Raw genomic sequence first — 21,913 nt, 5'->3', positions numbered from 1 at the left:
TCGTGGCTGGTAGTAAATCACACCCAAACTCACTGTCACTGTGACAACTGGTATTCAGGCTGCAAATACACACAAGCAACTCCCAACAATAATAGCTACTGAAAATTGAAATCTGGTTCATGTTGCTGTGATAACAGCAATCACTGGTGATAATAATTTAGGCCACAAGATGGCAGGAGACACAGCCATTCTACGGGGAAAAAATTGCTGCCCTGGAAAATGAGAGGCGGGTCCTAAAATAGGAAGAGAGTGGGATTGAGGAGTAAGAGAATGAGAAGAAAGATGACAAGAAAGCAGAGAAAATTGAGTGTTTGAGTCTGTCATTCTGTCACATCTGAAGCAAAATGTATCTATCAAGTCATTAAGAAAGTAGAAGTTATCTCTGTTTTTCTCTCCCTCCCCTCTTCTCTCTCTCTCCCTCCATCCTGATATCCTCCCTCTCTCTTCTGTTGTTAGACAGATAGGTTTTCCGGTCAACCTGCAGACAGATGTGGAAGCTGCAGCTGCTCTAAACGAAGCTGGATAGGTCAGCCTGGAGCCAGACGGCAACAGCATGCCACCTTAACCAGCTGTCCACGTAAGTACGCTACACTCACATGTCATTTTTACACAGACCATATGTGCTGCTGATGGCTCACCGTCACACGTTGTAAAAGATGTTTGTGCTTTGAAGTTCAATCTAAATTTAGTGACCCCAAACTAACTTTCAATGGCAGCTATACATTTGGTGTGGAAAATGAATGTAACCTGACCTCACACAAATTGCAACAAGCTATTTTTACTTGTTTCGTAACCCTAAAGGTATCCTCTTTGACATTCAAAAAGGGAATAATCTGAAGGGAAAATCCTGATAACCAGGATATATGGCCACCATCTGCCCAAGTGACAATAATTACTTCATATTTGAAAGGGTTACAATCAAAGATGGGCAGTATTTATGTTGCTTGCATTTGAAGTACAATTTCTAGTTTTTTGTAATTGGTATTTGACAGGGTCAGACCATGGCCAAAAAGGCATTTGTGGTAGGATTATATGTTGGAGATTTTTTTAAATGTGACAAATGTCATGAACTTTTTTTTCATTCAGGACAGATTTTGAAAACAAAATCCATTCAATTTGTTTTTTTGTTGCAGTTTTTGTGAGGTTGACCCACATTTTATGTAAAATGCTTGGCCTAAACTAGAAACATATGGCCACTGAAATCACAGAGAAATCTACAGACAGCTAAATTGTGATGTAATCTATCCAAACTACACATTCTGCTTCCACTGCCTGATCGGAAAATGAGCAGTGCTGTGAATCCATTGTCTGCTTTACTTTGGATTTTTTTTAAAGTAGATATTTATTTTTCGGTCACTTCACCCAATTTACCAAAAAACATATTTTACCATTTACCCCTTTCCGGTTTGTGCTGTTTTTTGGAAAAATGGAAATATGTTACTGCATACGAAAATATAAAGTAATGGAAGATATTAATATACCAATGACTCTGAACAAAAAAGGAAATAGTGTGACCTGTTATAACAAAGCGTGCATTCGTAAATGGTGACTCCGAGAGTTGGAGCGCACTCTGGCACAAACTGGGCTGTTCATGAATTCAGAGTGCTGCTGGAATATACCGTTCGGTTATTATTAAGAGCACCACTAGGACTGTCTGAGGAGACAGCAGCAGAGCAAGCAAGGACAGTCAATGTGTGACAGTTACTTGTTTGCCATACTGTTGAGGGTGTGTTCATATATCCAATCTGACGATCTATATAAACAAACTAAAATGAAAGCGCTGTTGTTCAAAGAAATAGAGCATTTATTTCTCTATGAATTAACAAACGGGTGAGATAGAATGGATGTAAGAAAAACAGTCCCATCGATATATAGATCATAAAATAACATCTCTTTGGCAAGAGCTTGTTGCCAGTGAGGATGACGTTGATTATGATGAGACATGAGACTGTTACAATATGCTTAGGAGTTAATGAAAATGTTGCCTAGTTAGCTTAGCTAAAAATGTTCATGAATAGTATGGCAGAAATTTGTAATACGTTTTCAGGCAAGAAAGTAACCATTTAGACATGTGGGCAGTTTTCCCAAATAATGCTTGACTGGAAATTTTTCAGAGCGGACCCACTGGCAGGAGGCTTTCAGACAGCTGTCGCTTGAGCATACTTCAGTGCATACAGTCTGCTGGTAAAATCCTACTTTATTGTAGAAGGCAGGAGGCAGTACATACTGAATAAGTAAGTAGTATGAAGTATGTAGTATGTAGTATAAAGTACGTAGTATGCAGTATGTAGTATGAAGTATGTAGTACAAAGTATGTAGTATTAAAACCTCTTGGACCCCATTTGGGGTTCAGAGCGAGACATTTAATCGAAAAAAGTCTCAGCAACTTAATCATGTAAACCATTTTACACACTGCAAACACCATTATAAACTATTATACTAACTAACTAAGAAGATCCGCCACAATATCATGTATTTTACGCAGCCACCGGCAATCTAAGTAATCAGAAAATGCTTCCAAAATGGTGCCATTGCGTCCCCCTGGGCAAATCACACATCAGGAAGCACGAGCATTCCACAAAGATTCCAGCGATAACATCCAAATTTCTCTCTGTGAAAGCATTCAAAAGTTACATCCAAGAAGCCACACAAAGTACAACGCCACACTGCCAAACATTAGAACCGCATCATACCTTGAGATGGTTTTTAGGGCGAAAACAGAGAAAACCGAAATTAATCCAAATTAGAAATGTGTTCGCTAGCTCACTGTGAGTGTCTGAAACTTAAAATGGCGATTTTCCATTCATCTGAGACAAAATGGTGGAGATTATGCTGGACGACGAATCACATAGGGGCTTGTGATATAGTGAAATATATAGTTATATAGTACATAAAAGTACAATGGAACAGCTGCAACTCCTGCTTCCAAAATGAGAATTTGGCGTGTTTTTTCGTACATAAACTTCTATAACTGGGGTTTGCTTCACTTTATTTACACCAACTCTTTTTGTGAGGCACCTGCATCGTTTTTGCTATGAATTGGGAATGTTTTTAGGCTAGCCAGGGCTTCATTAAAAAAATTAAAGTGCTTTTTCTTCAGGTAAACCTGGGAATTTTCCCTGTTTGCGGTGTTCTGTCTTCAGCTACTATTAACCAGTAACATATACACAATATTTACTCATCTCAGCAAATCTCGCAATTCGTAGTGTTATTGAACCATCGACATTATTAAAATATACCTTGTAGTTACAGAATTAGTCTCTTTAGTATGGGTTACAATTTTCGATCAGAGGCCTTAAAATAGGCCTAGAGTTCAAGAGGTTATTAAGTACAGTATGTAGTATGTAGTATGTAGGATGAATTATGTAGTACAAAGTATGTAGTATAAAGTATGTAGTATGAAGTGTGTAGTACAAATTATGTAGTATTCAGTATGCAGTATGCAGTATGCAGCAGTACGGTAGTATGCAGTACGGTAGTATGCAGTATGCAGTATGTAGTATGTAGTATGCAGTACGGTAGTATGCAGTATGCACAGAGATGGGCAGTATTTCTATTACTTGTATTTGAAATACGTATTTCAATTACTTTTGAGTATTTTGTAATTTGTATTTGATAGGGCCGATTAAAAATCTAACGTAATTTGTAACAAAATACTTTAGAGTGGAGTAATTTTGTATTTAAAATACTCAAAATACTTTCTCCACGAATCAAAAAACAGTTCAGAGTTCAGTCTTCAGATCTTCAAGTTCAACGGATTATCTGTCAAGTTAAATATTTTATCTGAGTGTGACAGATGTCAACTAGCTTGATGTATAACTTATGCTGGGTCTGGCTACATAGCCTATTGTTTATACATGGTGATGGTTATAATATCAAGCTAGCGATCGATGCTAACATGCTAATGACGCTAGCATGCTATCTAGGCTAGTGCATACATAGCCAGTGTTTAGCAAGTTAACTTATCAGTCGAGTAGCTAGCTATAGGAAGAGGGAGATTGGGAGCTTGTATGTCATATGTGATGAATATTTTCTTGTTGATACAAAGCCAAAGTTTATGGGCTGTTAAGTCCCATTAATACAAATATATATATACATAATCGATCAAGTTGTTGTCTTTTAATAGCTTTGCTTAGTTACACTAACATTCTGTGACTGTTCTTCAGTTTTGTGGGGTTCACCAGAGCTTTGTGTACATTATAGCCCAAACCTGAATGCTCTGCTATACCAACTTGTGAGAAAACAGAAAATCCAGAAAAAGGTATTTCCTATATTTTAAATACAAAATACATGTATTTTGTTACATTTTCTGGCACCAGTATTTTGTATTTTGTATTTTGTTGTAATGCATTTATTTGGGGGTATTTTGTATCAAAATACATTTTGATGTATTTTTGCCCATCTCTGAGTATGCAGTATGTAGTATGCAGTACGGTAGTATGCGATTTCGAACACAGCAAGACTGCTCAGAGTATTGTCTGCCGCTCTGAGAGTCTGGTGCTCTGAATAACCAAGCGGTACATTTTAACAGTGCTCAATATTTACAAACAGGCCACTTACTACCAGAACGCGCTCCCATGCTCGGAGTAACTATTTATGAACTCATCATGAACAAAACCTTTAGATAAGCTAACTAGGTTCAATTTTCACTTACTCCTAACTTTAGCTGGTAGACTATTATTTTATAACTTATTTTCATGGGCATATTTGTACAGACTATATCATGTCTCATCATCATCATCTCTTGAACATTTTCAATTTTAACCCATTCACTAATTTACTGTATTCGCTCTGTTTCTTCCATCAATAGGACCCTCATTTTAGTGGAGAGCATCAGTTTGGATTGATTCATTATTTACTTCTACAACATTAAATTCTCAAACAACTTAACTTAATCCTCAACTATGTTTTGAGGGAAAAGCTTTTTCCTTCCGGTCGCAGTCTAAATTGAAACAAAACAAAAACACAACAAAGTTACTTGGTTATGTTTAGGCAGCAAAACTACTTGATCAGGTTTAGTAAAAACATGGTGTGGCTTAAAATAAGTACGTTTGTTATGTTATTTAAGCTACGGACGTAAAGTAAAATAAGCCATCGTTGAGTTAGAGTTTCACACGGGACAAGTACAGCAGTGTCCTGGGTGAAAATCCTCTCTTTTAACATATTCCGATATGTCAAAACAAATTCCTGCAGAGCAATCAAAAGCGTGATTTGAGTTTAAGATAACACCAAGCACCAGGAGATGCTAAGTCGCACCTAAGTGTGACTTTTCATCTAAACTCAACACTGGGGTCTCATTGGACGAGAGCCACAGACGCCCCAGGGCTGCAGCCCTGCTGTCCCTGAAACTATAAAACTCTGCGTCACCTCCAACTTTCTGCCATCCCACGCGATTCGATTTGCTTACAAGAAGGTGAAACAACGCTTCTTTTAAGAAAACCCTAGGACATAGTCTTAACTTCACTGGATGAACAATAGACTGTCTTGTTTTTTTGGGATCCTGAAGGAGAGAATGGATAACTTCTATTAACATTGTCATTTTGCTGGTCATAAGGAAGAAGAATTCTCTTAATTTCTGAGGAAAACTTTCTGCCACACAGAGAGGTTATCACCGTGCAGCTTGAAGCTCCGGATCCCGAGTTTAACCAAGAAACTCAGAAGAACCACATTGACCATGACAAAGTCATCTCACAGTAAGAGGCTTAGTGTCTGGGCATAGTTAGGTCATAGTGTGTTTATTACCTTGTTTGTTTTGTTCTAAGTTACTGTATTGTTGTAACGTGTTATTGTGTATGTTCACGGACCGCCGAGTTTCATTAGTGCTGTGAAGAAACTACTGTTGTGTTCCATACTGCTGCAATAGTGTTGTGTTAGATCATCACTGCGAGTGATGCTGGGAACTGTACCTATGGGTTTAAAAGACCAGAACCGCGGCTGGCCGCATCAGGGTTCGCCAGTCGGGTTTCTGTGTGATAGAGAAGAAGTTCCTGTATTTTAGGGCGGCGGTGAGGATCTGCCATGTTTTGAGTGCCCCCCCCCCCCCCCCCCCACACACACACACACACACACACACTTAGCCATCCACACATACCGGTTTAGCTAACTATCTTAGACACGTGTATGTAAACGCGGCCTCTATTGTAGTCTTTCGCCATTTTGAAGTCTTGCGTGGCGTGGTCACGTACGAGACTACCCCCTCCATTTTGATTGTCCTATCTACCCCCGCTATATTGTTTGTAGTCCCACAGGGCGTGGCCACGTTTTAGATTACATCCACCATTGTCTGGATAGTTTTTTCGCTTCTTCCTCACACACACACAGACACACAACAACATGCATGCACATAAACACACACACTCTCACCACAGATTGTTTGTTGATTTTAGATAGTAGGCTCATAATTGTATAATAGTTGTTGTTAGTTTTCGATATTATTTGACTTGATCAATGTTATTAGAACTTAATAAACTCTGTTATACTTTAAAGAGCAGCTGTCTGTGATTACTTTGTGCATGTGCATTGTGATAATAACTGGATATGTGGCCTGCGCTCAAACTCAAACCTTCACTGTTCACTCTGAATGTGTAATAGTACTTTGACTATTGACATTGAGAGTGAATACTAATTATGAGACTTAGTTTATAGTTTGGTTAATGGTCACTGTTCTCAGGGTGGTGCCCCATTAGTATTAATAATTGTTAATAATCTTATTGACACTAATAATTCTATTGATGTAAATAATTGAGTTCTTCATATTTGCTGATAACCAAACACGCTCCTGATAGATCCCAACATGAGTAAGTATTGTGGGTGTATCCAAAGCCTGATCTTATTTCTCTGTGCCATAGAGCTTCATATACTGCCAAGGACTGTAAATACTCAGCAGAGCACCAAATGTGTATTGATCTGCCGATGAAAATACTCCCCAACAAATGCACCATAACTCCTATTTGAGTTACTTCTGCTAAAAACTATGTGATCAGCTGTTTCAAGATATTACATAAAAGGCTTTTTAAAAATGTATTTTATCATATATTTTTGAGGAGTTTTGAAGCAATTATTTAATATTTAAAGCAGCAATAATCAGTATTTTCATAATAAGTGTATGAAATTACAATGTGAAAACAGTGACAATGTGAGAGGGGTTGCTCGTATGAACCTAGGAGAGAATTATCACCTGACCTGTATCTCCCCTCGACTGAAAGCCGGATAAACAGCAGCCTGTTTATCTCCGAGGTTAGAAACATTAGCATCCTCTAAAGGACACATTGAAATGACGTGTTGTACCCGCTACACATACAATTACAATTTGTGATTTTCGGGGCAGTCCCATAGCCGTGGGAAAATGTTGTCAGTTAAGGATGAGAGAGTGCTGCGTTCCCCATCCAACCTGTTACATATTACAGAAAGCCCAGGAATTCTGTGGAGCATCTCAGGCTTTGAGCTATTTTACAGTGATGACAAGACTCCAGGAAGTCACTGCTCAACAAGGAATAGTTCCAGCAAGTAACGCAGTCTAAAACCACATTGTTGTCTTCACATTTCTGTTAAACAAATGAGTTACAACATTAACAACTAACTAACTAACTAACTAACTAACATTTATTTCAATTTGGTTTGTATTTCAAATCAATTAAATTTAAAATGTAAATGCGTCATTCACAGTGTTCTGAAGACAATATAATCACTCCATGGTCGTGTGTGGAGATACAGCTGCTGAGGGAGAGGTGGTGGAGTTGGATGGCTGACATAGAGGAAGAGAGGGACTGTAAGTGAGAGGTGTAGAGAGAGGAAGGGAGGATTAGGGTGGGTGCCTGCGGTGGAGCATGATGTCAGAGGAATGCGTTGAGCCTCTCCTTCAACAAGCTGGAGCCATGTGGAGCGCCGGCCACCTCCCGCTCTTTCTCACACACAGAGTCATTTTACCCCGCTTTAACTCTCTTTCTGTCTGCGGCATGCATACACACTCCTGCTTTCACAAACACACAGGATCAGAATCAGAAAGGTTTGACAGCATGACTCTAACTATTTGATTCAACTTCCAGCAAGTTTATGTGGAACATTTCTATGATATATACTAACGGATTTAGATTGACATTAAAATGTGAAATCAAAATGTAATATCAGATTCACATTGTCATTTAAGTGGAATGTGTTTTCACTGGTCGATTTTCCTCTTTGTTCAGCCCTCCCTCCCAGCATCCGTTCCTGCAGCTGGAGCTTGTTGCAGGGATTACAGAGATGGAGATGGAGGAAAGGAAAGCAAAAGAGAAAAAAAGAGGAGAGAGGAGAGACTGGATGAGAGAGCAAGGACAGACAAATGGAAAAAGAGAGAAAGTGACTTATATAATGTGTTGGTAAGCCAGACGCTAGGAACAGCTGGAAAGATGATGACAGATATTAGCCGTGAGGTAAGACAGTGGAGGAGGGAGAGGACAGGCTGTGTGTATGGAGGGCAGCTGCTTCTATAAACCAACCACAGTGAAGTAAAGTGTATTTATAGCAGCACTGTCATGATACCAGAAATGAGAGTAACTTTGTTCCGCAGCTCCTCCCCCCCTTAAGTACCTTTATGAGTCAAATCTAACTATAACTGTATCTGCATGCCTAAATAAAAACAAATTAAAGGGAGGTAGCCATAAATGATGCCTCAATAGCAATTAAATCACCATGTTTTAAGCACATTAAGCACGACTTAGTGAATAAATCATGTCTATTCCTCGTTGATACGGTTGACGAGATGGATTAAACACAGAGACATGATGTTAGCTGCTGCCTTAATAGGCAAGCTGGTAGTGACCGTTGGGTAGGCCTTCTGTTTTTGGAGGGTCTGGCAGCAGAGGGGTCTGAGATGGGATAATAATAATAATAATACTTTAATTTTATGTCACAGCAGTTGGCAAACAGCGGTGGGGTGTGGCCTGATAGCGTTGACCGTCATGCAGGTGCTGGGGGTCATGGCGGCTGCCCATCCGGTGGTGCTGCTGGGGCTTCTGCAGAAGAGATACGGGGAAAGCATGTGAAGATGAAGACCGACAACTGCATCATGGTGGCCTTTAACAACAGGCAAGGCGGAGGTCGGTCTGAGGCCCTGTTTAGGAGAGAGTTAGGCAGAAGCAGTTATATGGCATCCTAGTAGCCCCAGGTTGCTGTTCGGCGCCCTGCAGAAATGCCTCAGGTAATTGCAACCCATCTCTGGACCATGCCCCTCTGTCTCAGGAGGCTGATAGCCGCGTTGTCCACTCTGGGCCGTCCTCTCCAGGCCTGGCTCCAGATATGGACAGGCTGAGGAGGACTGGACTGTTTGTACAGGTTGTGCAGATCATCCAGGGGCCAGGATCCATCATGCCTATTAAAGGGCAAAGTGGTCAGGGTTACAACTCTGGTGCAAGGAAAGGAGACTAGGTCCCTTGTTCTGTGCAGTCGGATCTAGTCTCTTCTTTTGCAGTGTTTGATGGATAGAGGGGTGTTTAATGCCACTGTTAAAGTGTATGCAGAAATCATTTCTTCCTGTCAAGCGGTTCTTGCTCAGGAGACAATGCCTGGTGGTGCGTGCCTCCTTCCCGCAGTAGGAGTGGTGCCATCGGTCTGGAGCGTTGCTCTCTGAAGGTTTTTTTCAAGACTTTAAGCTTTCACTGAACTCCGCTAAGAGAGTGTTTGAATTAACCACCCTCTCAGTGCTTCCCAGTTGCTTTCTGTTTCGGGTTGACTGCAGTGAGTCTACCCTCAGACCAAATTTCTTCTTTACTCCCAAGAACTTGAGAGTTCATCAGACTACTTGACCATCACTTGGACATGGCAGTGTATGTAATGAAAAAAAAGCAGGTAGTACAACAAATTCTCTCTCCAACTAACCTTGGTTAATATCACCTATTATATAATAATCAGTGAGCTGTTATAGGCTTTACACCTTATTGTACATGCAGTTGATTCAGATCAAGATGTGTGTGTATAAATTAATATTGATGTTAATGCCTGCCACCTGTCCTGTAAAATGCATTCATCAGCAGATTTTGATTGATATTAGATTTGTCCCGTAGGCTAGGCCTGTATTTATTGATTTATTGATATATGATTTCACTTTAAACTGTAATGTTCATTTAACATTATATTTCTTAGTGAAAAGAGAAAATACCCCGCATTTAATTCACACAGAGCAGTGAGTATACAAAAATAGATTTTATAAATTTTATAAATATATAGTCTATATGAAATAATCAAAAAGTAAAGCTACTTTTTGATTATTTCATATAGACTATATATTTATAAAATTACCGGAAAATGTGGAATATAACGTCATATATAGTTATTGAGACATGACCTATATCGAGATAGAAGATTTTGATCATATCACTCAGCCCTTAGAGTCACTTACTGTTTATTTCAATGCTCCCAACGCTTAATATTTGCTTAACAGTAATGGACAGCAACGAGCATTCATTTACATTTTCTTTCGTTGATTTTCTGGAAATTTACGCTTCATTTGGAAAGAAAATTCAATATTGTTGTACTGTATGTATTTCCTTTCTACGTATGTGTTACTTCGCACCAGACCAAGGGGCAATCTGGACCAGCAGCAAGCGATACACAGGTCATGGATATGATGATATGATGTACCTCATATTTGTACAGAGACTGGACGAAACTCTATATCTATAAATGTATATAATGTCAATGGTATAAACAACAAAATTGCTGCTGTATTTATGTAAAGAAGACGTTATTTTGAGTATTGGAGCAGTTACAATGTTAGCATAGCCTAGCATCAATTGATCCGAACTCCATCAATAATCAATCATTTTAAAAGTTGTTTGCTTGTCATCTTGGACAGACCTGACAAAGCATGAATTCTGATTACTATTTATTTCTGCATCGTGTTTATCAGTCAATTTAATATCGCCGTAGTAAAGCCCAAATGTGGCTTGCTAGATACAGTGAAATTTACTGCGTGCCCGTGGATGATGTTATGACAACAGACATAATGATGTTTGGTTTTCCAATGTATCTGGACTTCCACAACATGTAAAAAGTAGCAATAGTGGTTGATGAAACATGGTTGGTATCTACATGAAGGTACCCCCCCCCCCCCCCATCTCCAGTGCGTCTAGCTAGCAGGTGTGACGAGAATACACAGGAACTTGTGCAAGTTATGTGTTCGAGACATCTCTTCGTCTTTCACAGCATAAGATGTTGCAACAACACCAACATTCATAAGTTACATTTCCCACTAATACACAAAGTAAACCCGGACAATGCAGATTTCCCTTTTACTCCAACAGTTACTTTATTAACATATTCTTATTTCACGCATTTGTCTTCAGCTTACCACACTAATACCACCTTCCTAAAAAGAACTCAAACAATGGCAGCAGATATCCAAGTGTGTTCCTTAACACAAAAACAGTCCAGCGACTGTTACCTAGGTTATTCACGGGTACTAATGTTTATACCTCCTGCAGCAATGAAAATTGCAATGGAACGGCGCAGGGTGAAGGTATGTGCTGATGTATATAACCTTGGTGACGACATAGCCGTGTCACAGGGACACCCTGGGGTTCCCGTGGGTTTCGTCCAGTGAGGCACCAGTGTTGTGGTTTGAACCAAACACTCGGGTGAGATTTCTAACGCCTGATAGGAGGTTGGCGGGGCAGTTCCACAGTTTAGGCTTTACATGTAAAGTGCAAGCAGCCAGTGCCAATATAATGACTTCAATGTGAAAAATTGTGTCTTTGGTACCAAACGCATCACATTGATTTTGGATGAACGGGGCTCAAACCTGTTTTTCAACAATCAAGTAGACTTTGTCAAACCTTAACACTGGAAATTCTTCTCCTCTTTCATAGAAAGAGAAGAGTGGGGAAAAGTGTACTCTGGAAGTCAAGACTGATAATTCAGTCCACTTTTCCTAAATGGGGAAATAAAGAGGCCAGTGTTTCATTATTCCTAAACATTTAATATGACTGGCCGCTGCCTATTTTACCACAGCACAGCATGACGCAGGGACTTTTATAAGCAGCTGTACGCCATTCAGAGTTGCCTGGGGCCTGGAAGGAGATCAAGAAATAAGTGTCTCAATTATGTGCGTGCGTGCGTGCGTGCGTGCGTGCGTGCGTGCGTGAGGGAGAGAGAGAGAGAGAGACGGGCTGAACTGGAAATAAAGGGCTGAATTCAGTTCAGTCTCAAGCTGGCCTCCACATGTTGTAAAAATACGGGGCAGAAGCAGGTTACTATAGAGCACAGACAGAGAAAGAGTTTATTTGTGAGTCATTTGCTTTTAGTGAAGTTAGGTACTGGAATGAGTCAGAGTGCTGAATTCGAAGTACTGAGAAGTAATGTATTGCTGTCTCTACTTGTATACATGCTAACTTTACTTTTTCTATCTGTTTACAGCTTTGCCCATCTTTCTACAATCAGCTCTCTCCACTTGGTGAAGATGTAGTCCGTTTGATCTCTATGGAGATGTCTCCAAACACCGTCTCCTCTATCTTGTTGCCATGGTCACTGTGGTTGCTTTTCTTCCTGACCCAAGTCACCCAGACAACAAACTCTGCCCCCCTATCTGAAACTTCTCTGTCGGTCAATACCACGCTGTTGTTCAACAGTGACGCCCCGGGCTACAACCTGCGGAACTGCAGCTGCTCCACACCCATCCTGGAATGCGATGAGGCTCTGGCCAACTCGTTATGCAGATGCCACACCGTTTTGCGCTCTGCTCTGCCCCCTGCTGGGCTCAGAGAACCTGGACGACTCACTGTGTGGGTGAAGGAGCTCTGGGCTCTGGAGGAGTTGCTGAACCGAAGTATGGTTGGCCATTTGCTGTTGTCTTTTTGTGGAATAAAACCAATGGACAGTCAGTACCTGGCTCTGTTAGGTCTACGGACCCTCAGGATCTATAGTGCAGCCCCAGAAGCTCCCTACCCCGACCAGGAAATTACAATCTCCCCAGCAGCAGGGGTGGCCGCGGAGCTAGAGGCCCTCTACTTTGACTTCTCCTCTTCCTACCATGTGACCTTTCTGGATGTAGCAGTTCTCAACGGGCTCTCTGTCCTAAAGGCATACAGTGTTCTGGGACCACCTGCTCAAAGACTCTCTCAACAGTTCCCACACCTGGCCCTGCCCCTTTCTCTGCCATACTCTACTACTCCTGATGACCCTACGGACCCCAATGAGCAGGCTGCAGAGCCTCTGCAGAACCTGCTTATTACGTTTGTCTACTAACTAACTACAACAAGTTGTCATTCACAGGCATGGTTAGGTTTGGAGTACAAGTGACTAATGATGCGCAGGAATTATGTGTTGTACAGAAATTCTGCGCATCATTTGTCACTCGCTAGATGGGTTTTGTTCTCTTTTTGCACAGGAAAAGTTGCATATGTGTAATATAATAATTTTTAGTATGACTGTCAGTCAGGCCCAAAGGTGGCTTTGAACAGTGTCTCAAGAGAGGCTGATATATTTTTCACCCTGATGCATTTCATTGACTTCAGCACTGTCACATGTGTGCTTGTGCTGCTGTTTTTCTCTCCCTGAAAGGCATTGCCTCAAAATGTCTGCACTCAACAAGCTGGGAACGTTAACACCAGCTACATTTTTAGGTCTTACTACAGCATATTTTGGGTATCATCCCATAACATAAGTAGTGTTGATTTGCTAACCAGGAGGCTGTAATGACCCTGATTCTTATATCACATATGATCTGCTCCAGTCAGAGATGATGCTTTGCTTGTGCTAATCTTCTGGATCTGGAACACATACTTCAACACCACGGGTACACTGTGTATTTACATGCATAACTATTATCTCATAGCCTTGTAATGGCTTTATTCAGCAGTCTATTATATACTTTACACATCCTGATTGGTACCACTTAAGGTACCCAACAATTTAATTCAATAAAGCACTCTTTATAAGGGGATTGAAAGCTGTACCCAATGGCTATTTAAATAGTTCACAAATCATTTGCTCATGCTTTATAGATCACAGGGCTGTAAACTGTGGCACTGTTGTGCTTTTAGGCTATGCATTTATTTCCTAACCATGTTCCAACAACAGTTTGAATCTCAAATAGAAATTGACAACCCTAGAGCAGGTAGAAGTCTTAAATAAGAGCAAATTGGGTTGCCAGATCGGTGCTTATCTTTTGTGTTTGTTAATAATGCAGTTGTAAATGTTGATAAACCATTAATAAATACTCATTGATATCTTACTTTCTAATAAGCCATATAAAGCATTGGTAAATGCTTTATTAACAATTAATAAGTTACATTTCATAAACTCTTTACAAGGGAAGTTTTATCAAGTAGCAAAGAATAAATGCCGGCATTCTCCTACCTATTATATATAATTACTTTTAAGTGATCTATAAAGCATTGGTAAATGATTTATGAACCATTAACAAAGTAATTAATTACTAAGTTTCAACTATTTAAAAAAATGCCTTATATCAATGTGATACCCAAATATCTTTGTAAGTATGAATGACTCAATAGAAAAGGAGCTTATACAGGTAAAGTAAAAGCAAGCTGTTAACGCGGCTCAGTATCAAGCTAATGTTGGAACATTCCAGCTATCGCATCAAACTTTCTAATAGTCTGGATGAGAGCTAATACCTACACAACTTATACCTAACTCTTACATGGAGAACTCAGAGGCTGTGGTTACACCTGACATTTCAACATAGGTTATGGACATCACACCATGAGTCCACATCTGGCCCTGTAAAATGTTGTTTTTGCATAACATCTTTCGATCTGCCACCTTTCACGTTTGATCCAGCAGATCTGACAGCAGTGTGAGCACTAGCTGGTTCTTGCATACCCAACCTGTCACCCAAAACGCCCTACCATGATCAGATGACACACAGCGACTGATCGTGTGAAGAGTAACTGTAGCCACAACCTGCTAGAACAATATCCGAGTCAAACCACATGCCTGCTCCAAGAGAGGGATGAGATGTTCCAGATTCCTGCCAAGTGGGTGTTAGCTCTTTATCATCCACTCCGATCTAGGTGTTGTCAGACATCCGAGAAGCAGGATAGCATGGTCAGAAGGGAGAAAGCTTCTTTTGCACGCTGAACAGTTGCAGGTTATACCCAGAACCATTTGCTTCTGAAGAACCCTTTTTTGAGGAAAGGGTTTTTCAAAGGTTCTTTGTAACAATTTTCATCGAAGAACCCTTTTGGGAAGAAGTTCTTCAATAATTGTTGCAAGTGTGGGTGTTAAAAGATCCTCGTTGCACATACCCCCAAAAACTGTTATTGTTAACCATGACTTTTGTGGGTTGTGAGGAACTAGGTTCTAGATGAAACCCTTGGAATGTAAAATGAATTCTATGTAGAACCCACTGGGTGGGTTCTTGTTAGCACCTTTCGATGGTGGAAAGGTTCTGGATATAACCTCCAGGGAGGCTTCTTGCTTAAACAATTACACCAGAGAAGGATTCTAGGTGGAACCTTCAGAAAGGGTACCAGGTGGAACCTTTAAAAAGGTTCTACTAATAACCAAAAGGGTTCTTCTATGTGGACAAGCCAAAAAAACCTTCATTGAAAGAATAAAAACTAGAATAAACGACTGGAGAACCAGCGGCATCCCATCCCTGGATTAATGGGTGAAATGATGTCTACCTTCTTAAAAACAGGACACATTTGGCAAAATCTAAAAGATTTTTAGATATGTGGGTTACGCAATCTGCATTTCTATGGGTGGATTGCAACACGTGGCAGTTCCCTTACATGTTGAAATACTGCATGGTGCGTTACAATGAATGAAGTACTTTAGGGGTAAAAGCTAAATGACAAATTCCTGCTTCAGGGATCAATAGAGCATCATAAAAAACAAGATGTGCTGTGGCAGCTGACTGCAGTGAACACTGGCTGGAACCAATCCAAAAAAATTCAGTCAGAGTCTGCACCAGAGCTGGATGATAATATTATGCCTGGGTGGGATCTTTGACTGTTATACTACTTTAAAAAAAGTGAATTATGGTTAAAGTTTTCCGTTTTCAATATAAGGACAGCTACCCCTGGCAAAAACCTACAAGAATGTATGGGGAAACAAAAAATGGAAGACAAGGACCATGTTAGTCTGCTGTGGTATGAGCTGACAGAGAGGCACAGTAGGCTCAGTATTATGAAGGCTGCAGTATGCTGCTGCGTTTTTCCAGCTGCTCTTATTGAGTACAGATGGCCTAATAAAACAAAGTGTTTTAAAACAGGTTAAAATGGACGCCCGATGAACAAAAGTTCCAGGGTTAGAATCCTCTCACCAGCCAACAAATCTCACTGTGGATCAGAACAATGACTTTGTCTCTCGGTTGAGTTAGATGAGTTGTGCAGTCTTTAACACCCACTTATAGTCAAGTTGGCAGGGCTCTGTGAAGGAACAGGAAGTGAAAGAGAAATTTGCTCAGGACCTGATTCAGTTCCTCTACGGCTGTTTCTCAGAAGTCCATGTTAATTCTTCTGAATTTGTTAACCAATAGAGAGAGGCGTTAGAGGACAGTGAAAAAAACTGAAAAAAGAAGTCAGTGTTGAATATCTAACAACTCTTTCTCTCTGGTTACATCCTGTTTTTCTCTTTTTCATGCTTCATGCTGATCATGGAAGAGACTTTGTTAAAGCTGCTCTCACGAACCAAATCCAGGGCCAACACTTCTGTTCCACAGATCATTCAATGATGGGTGTGTCTTTGTGGCTGTATCTGTGCATGTGTTTTGATTTATCTCACTTTAGCCAACATCAAAGTAAATTAGTCACTCTTAGTTCATTTATCACAGTTGCACCAGTTGTATTGAAACAAAGTTGCAAAGGAATACTAATCTAGAACTCTATATTTTTCCTCTACTATGCATTTTTGAATTCATCTATATCTTGTTTTTAAAACTGTTTTATGAATCCCAAAAGGTTGGAAAGGTACCTCTACTTTTTAAAGAGAAAGAGAGCAGAAGTCATACTTGCAGGACTCTGTAACATGCTCAGTTACTTCCAACCAAAAGAAACAAGTTTATGTATTGTTAAGTAAAATTCATTATCAAAATGTGGTTTGCGTAATTAATCAGACAAATGCCACTTTATTGTTGAAAAACATATTTAGCATATTTGAAATCACCCATAAGTATCTGAAGGATGATTGTGAAGTCCCTATTCGTCTCCTCCGGGCCAGCCACTGCTCTGCTTGCTCCTATGACTCAATGGATTCTCTCATTCTCTCGTGTCTTTCATTGCCATCTACTGCAGCACTTGATATTAAAATTTGTTTTTTTATCAAAGTTGAACCTGCGATTCTAGTTTTATATATTCTCTGTCAACATGGCAAATGTAAGTCCTATATTCAGATCTGGTTTGGCCTCAACCAACTCTTAAAGAGAAATATGTCTTTAGCTGCTAAATGCTCCACTATGTTCACCAGCTAGCCTTTAACTGTCAGCTGTTTGCTGCTGGGCGGGTACTGGGTTGGGTTAAACAGAGTCTTTCTACTGAACAGCTGCTAGCTGTTGACAAAAACTACATTATGAAAGCAGTAAGAGAGTCAAAACAGTCTCCTGGTCTGAAAGTTGTGTGTTTGAGACATCCACCACCCCACCACCACCCACACTTTCTCGCTTGTTATACTCTTTATTATGCCACTTAACTTTTAATAACGTCATTATACCATGAAACTTTCAGTAACGGTTGCTCAATATACAACGTTACGTGCTCTGTTTTACATCACTTGCTCTGACCAACTGGTGTGCTGCATCCTGGCACTGAATGTACTTTCCTACTGTGTTTTCAACACATGGATATGGAAACAGGATGATGACTATAGTGCCTGGGCGTGGGAGTTTTTAAGAACACCCATACCCCTTTCTGAATCAATACTTAACGGTGGCTCTTTCTTTGTTGAATTGTGCAACAGGGTGTATTGTTATTAACTGTAAAGATCATGCTGAGTTAGTTTGCTCTGTATATATAAAAGTGTTTGTACTGAATCGCCTTCCGCACACCTTTTGGTTGCCTTTAAGCCAACATCCACACTCAGAATTCAGCACAGGAATAGACTGGGTTCACCCAACCAGAACATCGGTGCTCTCACCGAGCGTTTTGTGCAAACAGAAATTCACCTTTTCGTCACTCCCATCTGGTACACACCTCCACCCAAGCGATAGTTCGGGTGTTATGAAATGGTGTTGTATGAGGTAGTTAGCCATAGTCAGTGTAATACCTACTGTAGATGGCAGTCGGCACGCCCCCAGTTTGGAGAAAAAGGTAGGAGTACAGACACTAGAGCTTAGCAATACACTGCTGTGGACAGGGAGAGCAGCAAAACGTAAAGAAAGTCAAGAAAGAAATATCCGTTTACGCTATCTATATTTTTACTGCTTTATCTTGCTGTCAAACCATCCTTTCTGAAGGGGAACTGAACTGATGCCGGAAAATATTTTGTATATAATATACACTTAAACTGATATTGATTTTTTTAGCTGGGTCTTACTTTTAGGTGGTTAAAATAAATGTTGCTGCTGCCCCCTTCCACAGCAGACGTTACATTGCTCCCATAGTGGTTGCATGCCGACCTCAGTCTACTGTAGGTAGTACACAGACTATGTCTTTTAATGCTTTTCAGACAGGATGGCAACAGCAGGCTATGAGACTTTGTGCTAATCACACAGGCTTAAAACGCCTGGAACATTCTGCAAAAGAATGGGTTGAAATGAGGTCACTGGGTTTTGTGGGTTTGACATCATTCTCTTGTGTTAGAACTTCAACTTCCCTTTCCTTCTTTTGTTCTCCCTGGATCTTCATAACAGCACCTTAAGTACTTGCATTAGGGAATGCACTTAATCAAATGTAAATGTGACTTTAGATGATCTGTACACATTGCAGCAGATCTGCATTTTTACAGCCTTTGACATTTTTGGTAGTTCATTGTTGAATCATGTAGTGTTCAAGAAAAAGTATTTGGAAATTGCTGCAAAGGTTTGATTTGTATATAATTTGGATTATTATGAAAAGATGATGTGGAGTGTTTCTTTTGTCCACTAACTTTGACCTTGTGTATAGTCTGAGATAATAAAAATGTTTTTATAAACTGGTTTTGTGGTTGTATTGTGTTGAAATCGTATTTCTCAAAATCTTTCCATTATGGTAGAGGTGAGATTCTCCTTTCTTTTTTTGGCTTGTCGCCATCTTCGTTGCCAAAGCTCATGTTGCTAAGAATCCCACAGTGCTGCAAAGTAATTCTTCAACACATTTTCATTCCAAACTCTTCAAATACGCTTGGTCAGTGGCTCTTGGCATCGGAGATCAACAGTAGGTACCTCTCTAGTTTTCAAGGTGTGGTCGGTGTGTGAATATGCGCTCGTTTCATGCGTAGTGTCCTTTCAAAATAAATTCCCATATTCACAGGAAGTTAGACTTAGACAACAAAACCACTAAGTTAGGTCTAGGAAAAGATTGATTTAAAGATTGCGTATACCTTTACACTAACTGACTCACATCACATCACTAGTGTCTGTCAAACGAGTCACGTGACTACCAACTCAAGTGAGTCACATGAATATTAACACTAATGACTCGTGACTCGTGACTGTTGTGACAAAATGTTAACATATGCTTAGTTAATTAGTTAGTTAGTTAGTTGGTTTTGCATGGGAAACCAAGCCCACACAGGGGGGAAGGGAGAGGCGGTGGATGGGTCCAACAAACATCGACCTTTCAGCCAGGACAGTGCTGTTAAACGAGAAGTCAACATTGATTTAATTGTCACGTAACCTCCGTTTGTCAGAAACAGCAATTCCATTGTTATTTTAACCCAAAGGACGACCTATTCCAAAACTTAACCAAGTAGTTTGGTTGCCTAAACCTAACTTAGTTGTTTTGTGTAAAGTCAGAAGTTTATTTTGTAAAAGACTGTATGAATATAACGCGTGGAAATTAACAAGTGTTGCTAGCTACGTAAACACACAACAATGAGGAGTAACTTTTCGTAAGATATCATACATATCTTTGTGAAGGATAAATCCAGTTTATTGCAACTTATGCCTTTATTTTGGGCCATCATTTCTATCAGCTATGATGACACCGTACTCACCAAAGTACTTGTATATGTCACAACATCAGACTGACAAAGTAAATGGTAAATGGACTGTACTTGTATAGTTCTTTTCTAGTCTTTTGACCACTCAAAGCTCTTTAACACTACATGTCATCATTCACCCATTCACACCCATTCATACACTGATGACGGAGCTATCATGCAAGGTGCTACCTGCCCATCAGGACTATTTAACATTCATGCCACATTCACACACAGTAGGCACAGCTACAGGAGCAATTTGGGGTTAAGTGTCTTGCCCTAACCCTGCTCTACCACAGTCTACTAGCAGTGAGACTATTAAACAGGTTCTAGTCTTTTTGCCCGAGACTGTCCAGACTAGAGAAACAACAGTGTTAGCGGTTAAGAATGCACCAACAGAGGGTATGTCTTTGACACAGGAGACTTCTGATTACAACTGGTGAACCAACCCTAACCCTAGTTTACTTGCCATGACCACAATCTTTTTCCCTAACCATAACAATGTCGTAGCTGCTGTGTACAGACATGGTAGGAGGCAAGAGCTTAAAAAAATTTGGAAGTAACACAAAATAATTTCAGTCAATGCATTCCCGGGTTGCATGTTGTGATTTTCATCAACCGGATCCCCAGGCTATGTGTTTCTGTTAGCTTCATCAGACAGGGACCTCCTGCAGTTTGCTCCACTAGTCACATGTCCATGTGTCCTTGGGCAAGACACTTAACTCCAAATTGCTCCCGTAGCTATGCCTACGGTGTGTGAATGTTAGTCCTGAAGTACAGTCTATTTTACCATTTACTGGCAAGTGTGAACGGTCGGGATGAGAGTAAGTATCCAAATCTGATGCCATGGTTCTCTGCCTGGAAAATGGTGGATTGCTACCTCCGGGTTGGAAGTGAGTCATAGCCCCAAACGAGGGAGTTCAACTATTTTGGGGTCATCTTACATCACGTTGTTACTGTGAAATGGCAGCAATTAAGGTTTAGGCAACAAAACCACTGAGTTGGTCTCAAGATAAGTACGTAAATTAAGTCAAACTTAAACAGCGTAACATGAGTACGGAAAACACATGACACACATCACTAATGTAATTCTAAAATAACTCAACGACACTTTAGATAACAATGTTCTCGAAAACCGGTCTGCTGGTTAAAAGCCCTATGTTGTTTGACCCATCCTCCTACTTGCCCATCCACCATTAGTAGTCTCTCTCTTTTTATAGTACGTCACTTGCTCTGAGCATAGCATATTCACACATTCACATTACAGTCAGTAAAGATGGCATAAAATGATATATGAAAAGCAAGACTGGCGTTGTTAATAAATGCTAAATTACTTGCACATTTTTGGGCTGTAAGATGCTATTAAGTCTTCGTGGATTTTTGTTATCCCAGAAGAAAGAGGATGTCAATGTATCCATTGATTTCTCATAGACTTTGTACGTGAATAGCTCATGTAATGGCTTTGCAGAAAGCCACGGAGAATTGTTATGAGTTTTTACCTTTACTTTGAACGCCCTCTAGTGGCCTCTGAACCAATTAAAGATTAAAATGCACACTGGCTCAGCCTGGAAAACACCGAGTGACATTTGGTAAGTGCACTCATGCAGTAGAACCACGTTTGCGAAATGTATTGCCATCGAATAAAATCATTTTCGATTTTGTTAAATGACAACTATACTGACCTGCTGAGGGATAATATAAGATAACTAGAAAAGCATTTCTGAAGATTTATAGGAAGAAGAAACACAAAGAGGAACATATCTATGAAATAGGGGAATGGAAAGATTGAAACGTATATTTGTCACACCTCATGCACAACAAATAGAACATTTGGCAGCATTTGATAATAATAGAAATA

At 40.1% G+C, this 21,913-nt stretch overlaps 1 protein-coding gene across 2 annotated transcripts; it reads left to right on the top strand.

Annotated features, from left to right (window-relative positions):
- The first annotated feature begins 547 nt into the window (after nt 1-547).
- Nucleotides 548-17,400, top strand: LOC306704306 (exosomal polycystin-1-interacting protein-like). 2 transcript variants are annotated; one of them, XM_079170594.1, is made up of 3 exons: nt 548-577; nt 5,601-5,693; nt 12,391-17,400. In XM_079170594.1, exon 3 carries the CDS (start codon nt 12,454-12,456, stop codon nt 13,216-13,218), a length of 765 nt encoding a protein of 254 aa, XP_079026720.1. In that variant the 5' UTR covers nt 548-577; nt 5,601-5,693; nt 12,391-12,453; the 3' UTR covers nt 13,219-17,400. The 2 variants fall into 2 exon arrangements, with proteins under 2 accessions (XP_079026720.1, XP_079026721.1); XM_079170595.1 differs by lacking the exons at nt 548-577; nt 5,601-5,693 and adding an exon at nt 12,191-12,259.
- The last annotated feature ends 4,513 nt before the right edge of the window (nt 17,401-21,913 follow it).

The sequence above is a fragment of the Pholis gunnellus genome (genome assembly GCF_910591455.1).
Source record: "Pholis gunnellus genome assembly, chromosome: 12".
NCBI lineage: Eukaryota > Metazoa > Chordata > Actinopteri > Perciformes > Pholidae > Pholis > Pholis gunnellus.
The sequence above is the reverse complement of the archived record's forward strand: the minus strand, read 5'-3'. Positions and strand labels throughout refer to the sequence as shown.

Bases quoted from the DNA above. Each gene is read 5' to 3' on its own strand.
- LOC306704306 (XM_079170594.1), top strand. From the start codon at position 12,454: ATGGAGATGTCTCCAAACACCGTCTCCTCTATCTTGTTGCCATGGTCA.